The sequence below is a fragment of the Rhea pennata genome, chromosome 6 (assembly GCF_028389875.1).
Source record: "Rhea pennata isolate bPtePen1 chromosome 6, bPtePen1.pri, whole genome shotgun sequence".
Taxonomy (NCBI): Eukaryota; Metazoa; Chordata; class Aves; order Rheiformes; family Rheidae; genus Rhea; species Rhea pennata.
The window spans coordinates 25,443,807-25,457,553 of record NC_084668.1 but is presented as its reverse complement, the minus strand read 5'-3'; the positions used below and the strand labels follow the sequence as shown (position 1 = coordinate 25,457,553).

General features: G+C 36.4%; 1 protein-coding gene across 2 annotated transcripts in view; it reads right to left on the bottom strand.

The window, feature by feature from the left end:
* The window catches only part of AGPS (alkylglycerone phosphate synthase), a 92,089-nt gene that overhangs the window by 5,843 nt on the left and 72,499 nt on the right, over nt 1–13,747 (bottom strand). For both annotated transcript variants that reach the window (XM_062578517.1, XM_062578516.1), the window contains 5 exons: nt 10,943–11,012; nt 9,913–9,974; nt 8,765–8,854; nt 8,230–8,329; nt 6,707–6,764 (listed from right to left, as the gene is read on the bottom strand). In XM_062578517.1, coding sequence (XP_062434501.1) covers nt 6,707–6,764; nt 8,230–8,329; nt 8,765–8,854; nt 9,913–9,974; nt 10,943–11,012 — 380 coding nt within the window. The remainder of the gene's footprint in view (nt 1–6,706; nt 6,765–8,229; nt 8,330–8,764; nt 8,855–9,912; nt 9,975–10,942; nt 11,013–13,747) is intronic.

Here is a 13,747-nt window from a genome sequence, read left to right as displayed (position 1 = left end):
ACAACAAATATCATATACAAAGCACAGCTTAAAACACTAGCTATTTAACAGCTCCTTGCACTAAAATTCTCACAGTAGTCCTGTTACATGGCCAAGTGTTCATCTCTTAACCAAGTCATCAACTCCAATTTAACAGATCATTCAAAATAGAGGACATTTTTTCATTAAACACAGTATAGCATTTAGCCTGTCAGCCTAAAATACAGTCCATTTATCAGTACGATGTGATACAGTAAAGGCTTGAGAGGCAGATGCTTTAAGAGTATCTGAAGCTAAATTCAAGCTATCTTTTGTACCCTGTTCTCAGGCTAACCATCAAGCAGTCATCAGAATAATAAATTACAGGCACATCTCTGGAGAAAAGAGCATATTTGTTTATACCTTAAGGAATATGAGCTAGTCACAATGCCAACTGAAAAAGCAAATGTGAGAAAGAATGAAATTTGCAGCTTGCTAGAAAACAACTATTACCAGCATGCATGTCAAGAGCAAAGATCATAACTGAAGGACAAAAGCATTTGTCATGTGGTAGGAACTATAGTTGTATCTTGCAACCCAGCTCCAAAAATCCCCATCTGTAAATACACCACGATTACAGTTTGATTACCTGGGCAAGTTGATCTAGTTGAATTTTGTGTGGGGATTGTTTAAAAGAGGGAAGAAAAAAGGATGTTGCTTGACCATTACCTCAAGTCACTCACACACTGGCTCTTACACAAGAAGCTAAAGAACAGTCACTACCATTCTCAAATGTTATCTGTAATACAGTTTCAGTGAATGTATCCTGTGGTTATGAATGTAATTGTCCTGAAAAGACTGCAAACAACTGCTCCAACAAGATGGAGCACATTAGGATCACAGCAGGATGCCCAACAGCTAGCACGCCCGCCTCTTTTACACCTCCAGTAACAATGCAATTCCACGAGGAACTGAACCACTGTCTGAGCAGCACCAAACAGTCGTTGCATATTTAATGAAGTCGCTCACCAAGTGCTGGAAAACAGAAGGTGCTTGGAGTGCATCATTAGTTCTGTCAAAGTGATAATTTACACATCTATCTTGTCAAATTTTCTATGGTTTATACTTTCACAATAATAAATCTAACATACATTTGATTAGTGAACTGGAAAGAAAAAAAGCTGTACTACAGATACCAGTGGTCCTTCACAAACATGTTCAATGGAAAGATTTTAACCCCTTGATAACAGCAGGTCAAGACCCTAACTCTTGCTGTTCACATCAATGAGATGTGTGGATGTGTCAGCTACTGCAAATTTTGATATCATAGGGTTAAAAAGAGTTGAGGCAATTCTAGCTTTCAAATTCTAAGCTGGTCCATCTGATTACACAGAAAAGTGAAAGGCTAAAGCTTTGCGCAGATGCGAACATCATATAGAAAAGCAGCATTTACACTTATTTCACTTCAGGTTAGTTTCAGGGTATTCTGTTCCTCCACAGTACTGTAATTAGATTAGCTTCAAGGATGAGAGGAAAAAAAAAGAAAATTCTGTAAAAGATGTTACCATACACATTGATAATTACAAATGACAGTTTGGTAAAAGACAACCACAGTCCATGCTCTTCCTGTGCAATCTATCCTTTGCAGCAGTTAGGCACTGACATTACAGTCTCTGCCATAGATAAATTTCATAGTGTTGGACATGTAGCTTGCTGCCCAGAAAAGAAGCTAGAATGAGAATAAAGTGCTCTGGCCCATCAAGGCCACACTAGCTCATCTCTGAGGATGAGTCTGGATGGCTGCAAAAATCTGGCTGTTAAAGATGGAGCTAGAAAACAGCAGGCAGTGATCAGTTTTCTCCCGTTAAGTAGCACCTGAGCACACAATCAGGCTTGTAAGCAAAGTTTAATTGCAGCTGAGGAACTATGGGTCCCGGGAATAGGTCTACCCACACAGAACAGATTCATGAGAGTGTGTGGTCTCAGCTGAAAGAGGCTCTAGTGGCACTGCATACGGCCCTAGGCTTCCTCTGCTCCAGTTCTTTCAAGTTAGAGAGGTGTAACTGCAGAATAGCTCTGCAAAAGCAAGACTGGCAGCTTGGGCCTTAAGAAGGACGGGGCTCTTCCAGCTGCTGCATGCTCTTTCTGAAGTCGGTTCTCTCTACGGGGAGCATCCTTCTGCTCTTCGAAATGGCTTAGCCGGTTATTACTTTTCCAGAGATAACTCTGCAATTCACTGAGAAAGGTCAGCGCATTAATCTAATACTGCAGTAAAATGGGAGTACATAGGACCAGCCTATCTGAGGCCTTGTCTACTGCATAATTAGCACTTCCTATCACTGTCCAACACCTGGCAAGTTTGTACTCAGCATTTAAACAACTCAAATACTCCAAAATTCTGTGCTGATGAGTAAGAATCCTCTGCAGTTGTTTGGAAAGAGGTATTGAAGATGGCAATCACGTTAAGACTTTCAACAGATCACAGAGGAAAACACAGTATGAGCAATTATATTATTTCACATAACAGCGCTTCTTGGTGTCTGACAGAGAATGAAGCATTTAAACTGTAGCTGTTCTAATCCAGCTAGCTAGAGCTAGCAAGCTCTAGTTTACAGATCAAAATATGATCCACCTCGAGTCTTTAACTTGCAAAAGAGGATACTTAGCATCAAACAAAATGTGTCCAATTGCTCCCCATGAGAGACTTTTACAATTTCAGATTGTGATTTGTGAAGGTTATTTTATGCCTGAGGAAATAAGGCTGCAGTTAATTACTGCAGCATACAACTAAGCCATGACCTCTTAACAATAAGGAATTGCAACACCAAACATGTGATTTCATTTTTTTTTCAAAAAAAAAAAAAAGGCTGTCAGGAAACTGATATTATTCCTGACTAACCCTGTGGGGTTTAGCCTGCATTAACATTTATCCTAGTCAATCTGTCTGTAAAGTGAAAGAAAATTAGTTCTATTAAGTAGCTAAATGAAGGTACTTGCTCAAACCAACAGGCCAAATAAATAATTGTTTCCTTAAGTAATCATTTCTTAGTTGAAACATTTTCTGCAAAGGAAACAATTTATCATTAATTTTTAAACTGTACCATCGCTCCTTTTACACGGCTGCTTAACTTGGTAAAACAAAGAGTCCAGCCCAAATCCAGCCAGTACCCTTACAATCCTGTACTTCAAAGAGAAACAGTTCTGTTTATACACCCATCCTGCCTAGCGATACTTCCTCAGCATCTGTTATTTTATGTATACAACAAAGTAGATACTTTATAAAACAGGAATTCAAGAAGATAAAGTGTGAGATTTCATACCAGTTGTTTTAGGACTTGCCATGATAAGAATTTTATTTACCTAAGTTTGTATCTATGAAGTTGTCATTTCCAAAGTTGCTTTTCTAACAAGAGGTATCTAGAAGCACACAGACTCAGGTAACCCTTACATACATGACTCAACAAGCCTAAAGACACCCACAGCTGTTGCCAGGAAAGCAGCAGGATCAAAGCTGTGTTCAAAGTTATGCACTATCGCTTTCTACAGCCAGGACTCAGTAAAGGCAAGGAGAAATTATAATGAAGGCTGAAGAAGGGAAAAAAAAAAAAAAAGCACACACATAAGTGAAAGTGAGGATCACTAGATGCAGAATACCTAATTCCTGAATCCCTTTGAAAAACTTCTAGAAAGCTGCACATGAGGTCAGAGCATTGTTTAAAAGAGACAGGAAAAAAAACATAGGAAACAAAATTCACACATCAAAAATATTGCCTTTAAAACCACTGAAAAGTTTTCAGCAGTTTGTTCTCAACAAATTTAGTGAGAAACAGACCTACCGCATTTAGTCAAGACTATCAAGCTCACGAAAAGCCAGATAACTTCTGCTACAAAGGATCAATTTCTGATGCATTGGAGCATGGCTGAACTCCTGCACATGTAAAGCACCTACCTGTTCAGTTATCCATTTCAGATGGACTTTTATAGCAACATGTGCCCAAGAGCCTTCCCAAGTGTAAATCCTGTTTATTACATATTCCAGAAACATGCTCTCAAATGTGGAATGCTAAAATTAAAGTAGAAAAATCACTCCTGACACTTTCAAATACTTAAATCTAATTAATACTCTAAGTCAAGAATGAGAAATAGAATTTGTAAGGAAAAGGCAATATGATTAAAAGAACAGAATGTCATTTAAATTGTAGTGTCAGCAAAAACATTCTTCTTTATAATAAGAATTACTCAGATACTGCACACCAAAATACAAGTCAATGTTATATTGAAAGGATAAATTGATTACACAAAGGCATACTTTTAGCTTTGTTAGGACTTCTTGCATGTATGTGATCCTCTTGCTGTAATAGGCTAATATTCACACACACTTTCTGCAATTTATTTGCTGGAATGGTCTTCTTACAAATTGCAAGATACGGCAAGGTATGATGTTATGTATTGCAGGGTCCATTAGCAAAGAAAAAATACGCTATTTGAAAGTTTTAGATTTCAGAAGTTGAGAGGGGGATTCTTCTCATGACATTGCTAACTTTTTCCTAAGTATTGTCCAAGAGTTACAGTACTTCTCATTAGCAGGGGGCAGCAGTTTTGGGGATAATATAAAATGAATATAAAAATCTCTTAAGTTATCCTTTATAAAATTAAGTTTATCTGATTTTAGTTCTCATTCTAGGTGGTATGGGTATATCTGAAGTTAGTATTTCGAGATTTAAACTACAGCTTTACATACATCTAAAACTGACATATATGACCACATCCTCACTCAAGAAGCGTAGAAGATTGAATTAAGTAGGCTTTGTATTTTCTATAGCCTCAAGTCCCAGACTACATCTGTTTTCTTTGATACACAAAACCAGAGCTAAAATAGCTCCATTTATCACAGCATGATTGTAGGCAGACAAACCAGCCTGTCTGTTTCCAGATAGTGAAAACAACTGTTATTAATCACAATTACAAGACAAATACTAGAAGAAATTGCACTAGTATTTTCTTTTACCCCACACAATACACTAGTCTTAGCAGTGCTAAGAATGACAAGGCCTGAAGGTCAGTAAATAAAAGCAATACCTTTGGACTAATTCTTGGCAGCAAGTCTACTAAACACAGAAAAAAATGATCTTGCACATTGTATACAATGCACTGCCAGACCAAAAAAAGTACTTAAAGCAGCAAATATTTATCAAGAAAGATAGCAGTTGAGCAGAGCATGAAAAGTTTAACAGAGACCAAGTTTCCCGTATCTGTCGGGTCAGAAGTTCAAGTGTGCAGGGGTATGAAAATGCTATAACACAAGTAATTTCTTCTCTTGCTCAACACATGCTGTAAGTAAGATTTCATATGGTGTACACAAATACATCTGATCATACGACAAGCTAGAGCTGCATGCAAGTTAATGGATGAAATACCAGTCACAGTAAAATACAGGTGCCACAGCAGGGGAGAGCACAACAGCAGATCAAGGGGAAATTCTACACTCTAGTGCAAGAATTGACCAGTCCACTATAATACCACACACAAAATGCAATCAGTGGACAAAAACACATTAAACACTAGTACTTTTCCCCCTCATGTTATCACAGCCTGAGTTTTCCAATCCCTTCCTACTCTGGTATTGCTGAAGCAGAGTACCTTAGAGTTTGCATTAAAGTTCTAGGAAGAAAAATGAAGAAAAACAGGCCTAGATACAAATCTCAAATTTCAAGATGTTCAAGTCTAGAAAGTCACCAAGATGTTTCAAAACACTGCTTCTGCCCTCCAGTTTTCCCCACACACACAGCTATACTGGAATTTCAGAATTATAATCTATTTTTAAATCATTAGGCTTCCTTCTGTTTGCTCTCAACTCTGTGATTCTGTAATGCCCCAAAAGAGGACAGAAAACAAAAAATTACAAGTTACACAGTTTAAAAGTTAATTACACAAATCAAGCTGAAGCCAGAACAAGTATTCCTGACATCCTTGTTTACAGCATGATACAAGACATATGTAATTAAGTTAATTAGGCTGTGTGGGAAAAGCACATGTAAAGGATTAGGGTAACACTTTAGGCATGACATTGATCTTTGAGTCAAATATTAAAGCAGAAAATAGCCTGCAAAGGAGATCAATAACTCATGACAAATCCTTTCCAAACTACAAGCGAGGAAATAAAGTCACAGGAAGTTAGCAGACACCAATACAGATATGTCAATGCTCACACCAACTGTGTCACAAGTAGTAACCTACAACACGGCCTAGTTCAAAGTCACTAGCTCTTTCAGGCAGATGCCTTTTACTCGGTGCTACAGAATTAGGGCTAACAGCATTCACTTAGCCGCAAGGGACACTAGTTAAAATGTTTCATCTTGAAATTGTGAAGGAACTGGTATCCCATTTTGAAGTCTAAGTACCTGAATATACTTCTGCACAGGATTCAGTAGAAGTTGCTTAAGACAAGCTATCTAACTACATTTTCAGATTCTCAGCCAGCCTGTAGATTTCCTGTCAAAGGTTTGAAGATGGTGGCCATAAATACACCATGTTGTATGACTTGACATCAAGCAACCAAGGCTAGGGATACTTCCCCTGAAAGTCTGTCAAAAGTGTGGTAAGTTCCCTGGAAGAATGCCAAAAGATCTTTCTCAGTTATTTCAATTAATATCTTTGAAATATTTTCTAAAGTTCCATTAAAACCATCTTATACACTGGTAAATATCTGGCACTATAAGACAGATAAGCATTAGACTGGGAATTATACCTCCATGGTGATGTGACAGACTTCCTCCATTGGCAAGTATTTCTTCTCTAGCTGCCCTCTAAATTAGAAAGACAAGATATTTATTCAACAATAAATGCACCAAATGCATTTCACTAAACAAATACTTGATATCATACTCATTTACGCAGGTGTAGGAACAATTTCGGAAATAAACAGGGTACACAATACAGACCAACATTTTTGTTTAAGCTTACAGATAAATGTAACTGGGAGCTTTCCAAATAAATATGGTCAAAGTCAAGACATTTCAACACAACCATTGTTCCAGAATGGAATTTCTGCCTTGCAAAAACTAGTCTAGTAGCCAGGGTGCTCACCCAAAGGACAAGATCCTACTGAAAGGAAGGCTTTAACAGAGAGCTGTTATCACTCTGCAGAGAATGCTTTCAAAGTTCCTTATTCAGGCCAGAGTTTACATTCAGGTCTCCAAGATTCTAGTTGAGAAATGAGTCATTTTACAATTAAGACTGTTCTTGTGTTGATAAAGTTTGCAGCAGGAAAGTTGAGATTTTCGTGCTATAGAAAGTATTTGAATAATTTCAAGCTCTAGCATTTTCTTTCCCATCCAGCTCGGATTATGAACAGACAGCTTTTTAAGGAAGCTGTGACAGAGAAAGTTTTCCTAAGCACAGACATCATGTTGGTGATTGTGAGTTTGAAGGGGAAAAAAATGTTTTTCTTGGAATAATGTATATAACCATATCTATGCAGCTACAGATTTTTCAGTCTCCCACAGAGTACATGTATTTTGTTGGCAAACTCATCAGGTTAAATTTAGTAACCTAAAATGGAAGGCATGCATCCCCATGATCGTGCTGCTAATTCCAGTAAGTGGTTATAGCTAAGTATGAGTGAGTTTCATTAAGAAAGCGCTTTAGAAGTATGCTCTCAAATGCCCTAAATTTAACAGCACAGAAAACCTTGGAACTTGTAGATACAACTTTGCATCCAATTGCCAAGTTCACAAGAAATTTCTAAGAAACAAGCATGAGAAGAATCATATCCTCATTAGAGGACAGACTATTTCTCTATAGTCCTATTAACAGTTATCTGCTACTGAGCATATGAAACACAAAATAGAGAGGAAAGCAGTTTAGCCATATTCCTGCTACATATAAGTACTACATCTTTACAATAAGGAGATTACTTTCCCCCTACAGAAGTATAGCCTTTCACCAGTCAGAGCACTGAAGCAGCTAACACTGGCTCTCCTGTGTATTCTTAACAAACTTACAGGACTAAATAGGGCTTCTCTGGAAAGAATTATTCCAGAGGTTTCAGTAAACAAAGAAACTTACAGCTAGTGTAACACAGCACTGCTTAGACCAGGTCTTATCTGATCTTTTCTGTTAGGTTGCACATTTCCCTTGGCTGCTGCTGAACAAATTCTTGGCATCTCTCTCCTGCATTCAGTTAGCTTAGCCAATGTGTTTGAAATACATACTTCAATCATCTGCTTCTCCCCTATATCCCACCCCAAACATTGTTCATATTTACATTACCTCAATTTGTTCATACACATGAATAGGATCACTAATTCCTCTGTAGTTAAAGGCAAAGTAGAAGTAGACACATGCACCTGCATCGTAAGTCTGTGTCACCCTGTTAAAGAGAACCGCATTACAAGCAGAGCTTTACGATATTAAAAACAGCCACTATGTAACACTACACAATAAGGCAACTAATTTTAAAAGGAAGCATTTGTTTTAAAGTTTTGTATCCTTTTTGCTCATACTTTGAGAGTGAATCAGTGCTATTATTTTGAGATGAGGCTCTTAAATCAGTCTTGTTTACTTGAATCCTTGCTGCCTATAAGCAAATGTCAAAACTAATCAAGTACCACTAATCTCCATAAATGGTTACTTTGCTATACAATCTACTCGCAGATTAGAGATGAAGATTACTAACAGCAGTACAAATAGCTTCACTTCATCTTTTATATAGAAAGTTTAATGTACTGAAGTCAAAAACTATTCCTTAGCTACTTAACAAATAAGATTCCAAAATAACAAATATTTTAATTGGTGCATAACTTACCTGCAGGTGGAAAAAGGAGCAAACTGGACACCCTTTTCTTTACATTCTCTTACTATCCTTTCCTTTACATTCCTACAGAGGTCTAAAACCCTGTAAAAGAAAACAGTAAAATGGTGTCTTGATGTCCTTTTATACAACCTCCTTAAAAAAAAGTTTTCAGCTTTAGTAATTTATTTTAACGGCGTAAGTAAGAAAACTAAGACTAGAAGCAACTTTAAATCAGTTTTTGTCCTAACAATAAAATAGTCCTAATCACACTTCAGTAGTATTATTACTCTTCCTGTACATCTCCTGAGCAGGGAATTTAGTCTGAAGTAGAGCACTGAATGCTCTTTTGCGTAAGGAATAGGACTCAAAAAAAAGAGATTAATGGAAAATTGAGATTACCCAATCCTGTATGCCTTTGTATTTTTCCTACCAAAACAGTCAAATATTTCACAAAGTATCTGGCAAAACGCAACTCACAACAAAAGACCTTGTGCTAACACCACACCTTTGGTATGCTGCAAGGCAAAGACAAACTTTCCAGCTGTGTGTTAGCTTGCAAGCTCAAAATGCTGTAATACTAACATGGCAATAAGCTATTAAAGCTTGTCATGAGCCATATACTTTTCCTTCTTCTTCCCCTCCCACCCCACAAGACAGACCCAGGTGTGTCCAAAGTGCTAAAATGCTTTAAACATTTTCTTCTAATATTTTTCAGATGATCATGTGTTCAGTTAGTGTATTCTCCTGCACAGATCTGAAGTGCTATCCATACTAGATGATTCAGACATTGACATTTTACACAGATTCAGGCCATTTTGTCAACTGACAGAACTGAGTAATAAACAAGGCAAATTTATCCATTTATTGAAGAGTATATACAGCTAAATATTTTGTACAAGTATCTTCAACTACCCTGGTACAGTTTTCCAAAACTGATCAGTTACCCTGTATAACTCATGAGTTTAAGCAGAAATGTTAGGTTGTGTTGTCAAATGTTTCTCTACTACAGTGGATATATAAACCTGAGAGAAAACTTCAGATGCACATCAGCAAACCTTTCCTACGCACAAAACTAAATTTCCTCATGAGCAAGTATGAGCTAAGAGTAATTCAAATAAAACTAGGTACAAGTTTTAAGCCATTGTGAAAAATCAGTTTACCTATCCCAAGGAACAGATGTCTCAAATGATTCTCCTATTATATAGTAATCCAGGCCCAGGTCCTAACAAACAGAGAAAAGTTATCAATAACATTCAGCATCTACATCTGGGATTCCAGTGGAGGATATATAGTTAGTACTTGTTCAATTTAATTTGAGAAGCAGAAACAGTTTATTCAGAAAAAACACCTAGCTGTCCCAGTGACAGTAGTTAATACTTACAGAAAGACAGTCAATCTTCCAAAACACAGGTGATGTCAGCATTTTGATGTCATGACCTCACACAACTTGTCAGACTGTCTGTATGCTTGAACTAACCAAATACTTGTATCATTACAGCATCAAGCTAAGAGATCCCTTATGCTAAACAATATAATACGCAGTAAAAGTGCTTATTTGGAAGGTAAGCTCTGCCTATTTTTCCCATTTTACATACAGCCTGCAGAAAAAAAGTAGATTAGGTGTTTTGTTCCAAACTGTAAGAGCTAAATGCAATGTAATACTGAAGATGTTCAGTGTATTCTGAAAAAAAAAAATCTCTAAAAAGACAGTGGAACTAAAACTCCTAAGAACAGTTGCACCAGTCAGACTACAGTTCATCTGTCCTGGAATTCTGATTCAAACCATGGCCATAAGCAGATGCCCAAGCAAGCTCAGCAAGCATATGAACATTTTGAGTACTCCTCCAACTACTAACTACTTCCAACTCATGCATTTCCCCCCACCCCCATGTTTAATCTCATTTATTTAGCAACCTGTCAGTGGATCTTTCCAATCTCATTTTCCCTTGCCTTTACCAATAACACTCTATATTCCTAGAAGGCGCATAAGTTAACATCTTTATGATGTTTTTGTAGATGAAATGTTGTAACTCTGTAGCGCTTGCTTAAAGATGGAACAGAAAATTCTCTAGGAGAAATTTGAGATTATACTAAGGCAATATGCAGTTATAATTCGTATCAAAAAGACACCTCTAGGTTTTGATACAGTAATTAACAAAAGTTTCAGTAGGCCAACAAAAGGTGACCTACCCGAAGGTAAGCAATAACAAATGTCAGCATATATCCTCTCTGTCCATTGTCTTCTCCAGCTGCCAAGCCACTGCAATTAATGAGAGTTGATTAGTTTTACAGCAAAGCATTTACAGGTTTCCAAAAAGAATTAAAAATGAAGAATCAATACTTTAATCAAATATATGGGAAAACTTAACTGCCTCAAAGTTGTACTAAAACAATTACACACTGTGGGGTCCCTATACTTATTCTGAAGTGGTGTTGTCTTCCCTTCAGTGAAATGCTCAGAAAGGAAGTACTCCATAGAAGGCAGATCCAGAAACAATCAGGAAAACAGATTTCAGAAGGATTAACTTCAGAGCAGACGTTCCTAAGTCAGCATCCTTCAGACTATTCCATTCTGCCAGGTCAACTAAGATATGTCTGAAAGCAAGAGTATTTCTGGTCTGTTTCAGGGCAATCAAACTAAAGCTGATCTAGACCAAGGTCAAGATAATACAAAGCATTGATACAGCAATGATTAAAAAATTTAGAAATCTTAATCAGATTATCCAAGCAAATAAGGGTTAGTTTCAATATTAAGACTGCCATAATTAAAACTTTCTCCCTTAAACAACATCTTCTGCATTTAACAGTAATATTTCTACATTGAACAGAAGGCAGATTGCATTCTTCTGAAGACTAGATATGTAACAAGAAAAAATCTTAAAGCATACAAGGATCAAATATCTGGAGATCATGTTGGTCTTTTGAATTCAGCTTCACCTTCTCCCGTAACAATGGTGCAATTTCACTAACACATAAGTACACTACTCCCCTAGAGAAAAAGGAAAGGGCATGGTGTCTGGATAATAGGAATACAATCTTTGTTTTGTGTAACCTTTATGGCCTCAGAACCTAAAGAAAATAATTTAGAACAGCTTATATTTCAATTTCAATACATTTACTAGGGACATGTAGTAAAATGAAGATATCTAGAAATTAAAATTTTTTAAAAAGCACTAAATTGCAGATTGGTATTAAAGCTGTATTAGTTAGCGTATAAACCTTTACATGCAAACATTATATAAACTATCTTCAGAGACTTCTTTGCAGAGTTTATTAAACCATTATAACCAGTCTCATTCTCCTGACTTTGGTATTACTGTGAATCAGGAAGAAGGATGAAATGAGCAGAGGATATCATATCAACCATTCTTTACCTAATCCCCTGAATTTCTTTCAAAAGAACACTTGTTCTATGTGAAAATTGTTTTTTTCAGAAGCTGGGATATAATGTAAGTATTAATCATAGGAAGGCTTATGCTAAGATTTTGATACAGTAGCATTTCACTTCCATATGAAGCTATAGAATTTTCAACTTCTGTTTAATAAGAATACATTAAAAATCCCCAAAGAATCTTCAGTTAAATACAAATTTGATTTGACTGCTACTTTCTCCTAAGAAACTCCTTTTAGAATTTAAAAAGTTTATAAACTGAAACAGATTGAAGTTCTCTAATTTGCACTAAAAATTGATGTTACTTTACTCTAGCCCTTCTGATCTGCTAAAGAGCTGCTACATTTCATCATTACAGAATTGCTGCGTACTCCTGATCTGGTAGAAAAATACTTTCAAGACTGCCACTTTAACATAATGAGGTTTTTTTTTTTTTTTAATTATCCTTTTCACACAAATCTGTCACAGACAGGGAGGCGTGGCAGCGAATTAAGTCAAATTGCAGCCAAGAACAGAATTATGTTTCCTGATCAAACAATGAGTCACCTCAGGTTTACTTTTGGACTGTGTTTTCATGATAGAGGACATATCTTTTGCACACTAGATATAAGTATTGCTTATATATATTTGCATTGTGAAGGCTTATTAGCCACCTAACATTCTTAGAGACATTTATTTCCTTGCAAATTTAAATACACCAGAAATTTTGTTTTCTTCACTGGAAATGACAGTTTAGTTCAAAAGTAGATCTTTAACTCTTCACAGCTCTATTTTTATTCAATACTCTGAAGAGAGGTAAACACTAAATAAACATTTGATGTGACCTTTAAATAAAGGTCTAAGCTTCATAAAAAAAGCAGAGGAAACAGAACTGGACAGAGCACATCCTTGATGTTCATTTTCAGTAATATGTGCAATTACATTTCTAAGACTATGTTGGATCTGTGAACTTGTGCACTCACAGGTCACAGCAGCAACTCTGAGTAAGATTTCTAAAGTGAGAAGTGAGCAAAAAGCCTGAGCTACAAAGATCATTGAATGATATCAGGCTGTCCACGTGAAATTCTATCTTTGTAAACTACCTGAAGCAGCAGAACCAAAGCACAAGTCTCAGAAAAGATACTCTAGAAACAGGTAAGACATTTATACATATTTAAATAGTTGAGACTAATATCTGCAACACAATTCAAAAACCCCAAAACAGACAAAGCCCAACACACATTCTTGACAAATGACACTTAATGATGGCTCTCATTAGTCACTCTTGTAATCAAGCCAAACAGATAGACAAGAACCATTTGATCATTACTTAGCCTGCTACTGAAGTGTTTTTTGTTCTAAGAGTACAAAACAATCTGTGGGATAGGGTAGGTGGGACATATACCAAATTCCTTTAAATACATTAAAAAAACCCACAAGTTTTCTTTATTCACGTGTTGATGTTGATTCTGCAAAATGTTTAACATCACCTTTATGATTTTTGTCTTTCCCTTTTGCAGCTAGAGGAAAAAGATTGATTTATTTTTGAAAAACAAGAATCTTCTAGGTCTGTAAATAATTATAACAGCTAGCCTAAGTTCTAATAATCTCAACTGCATATTTAA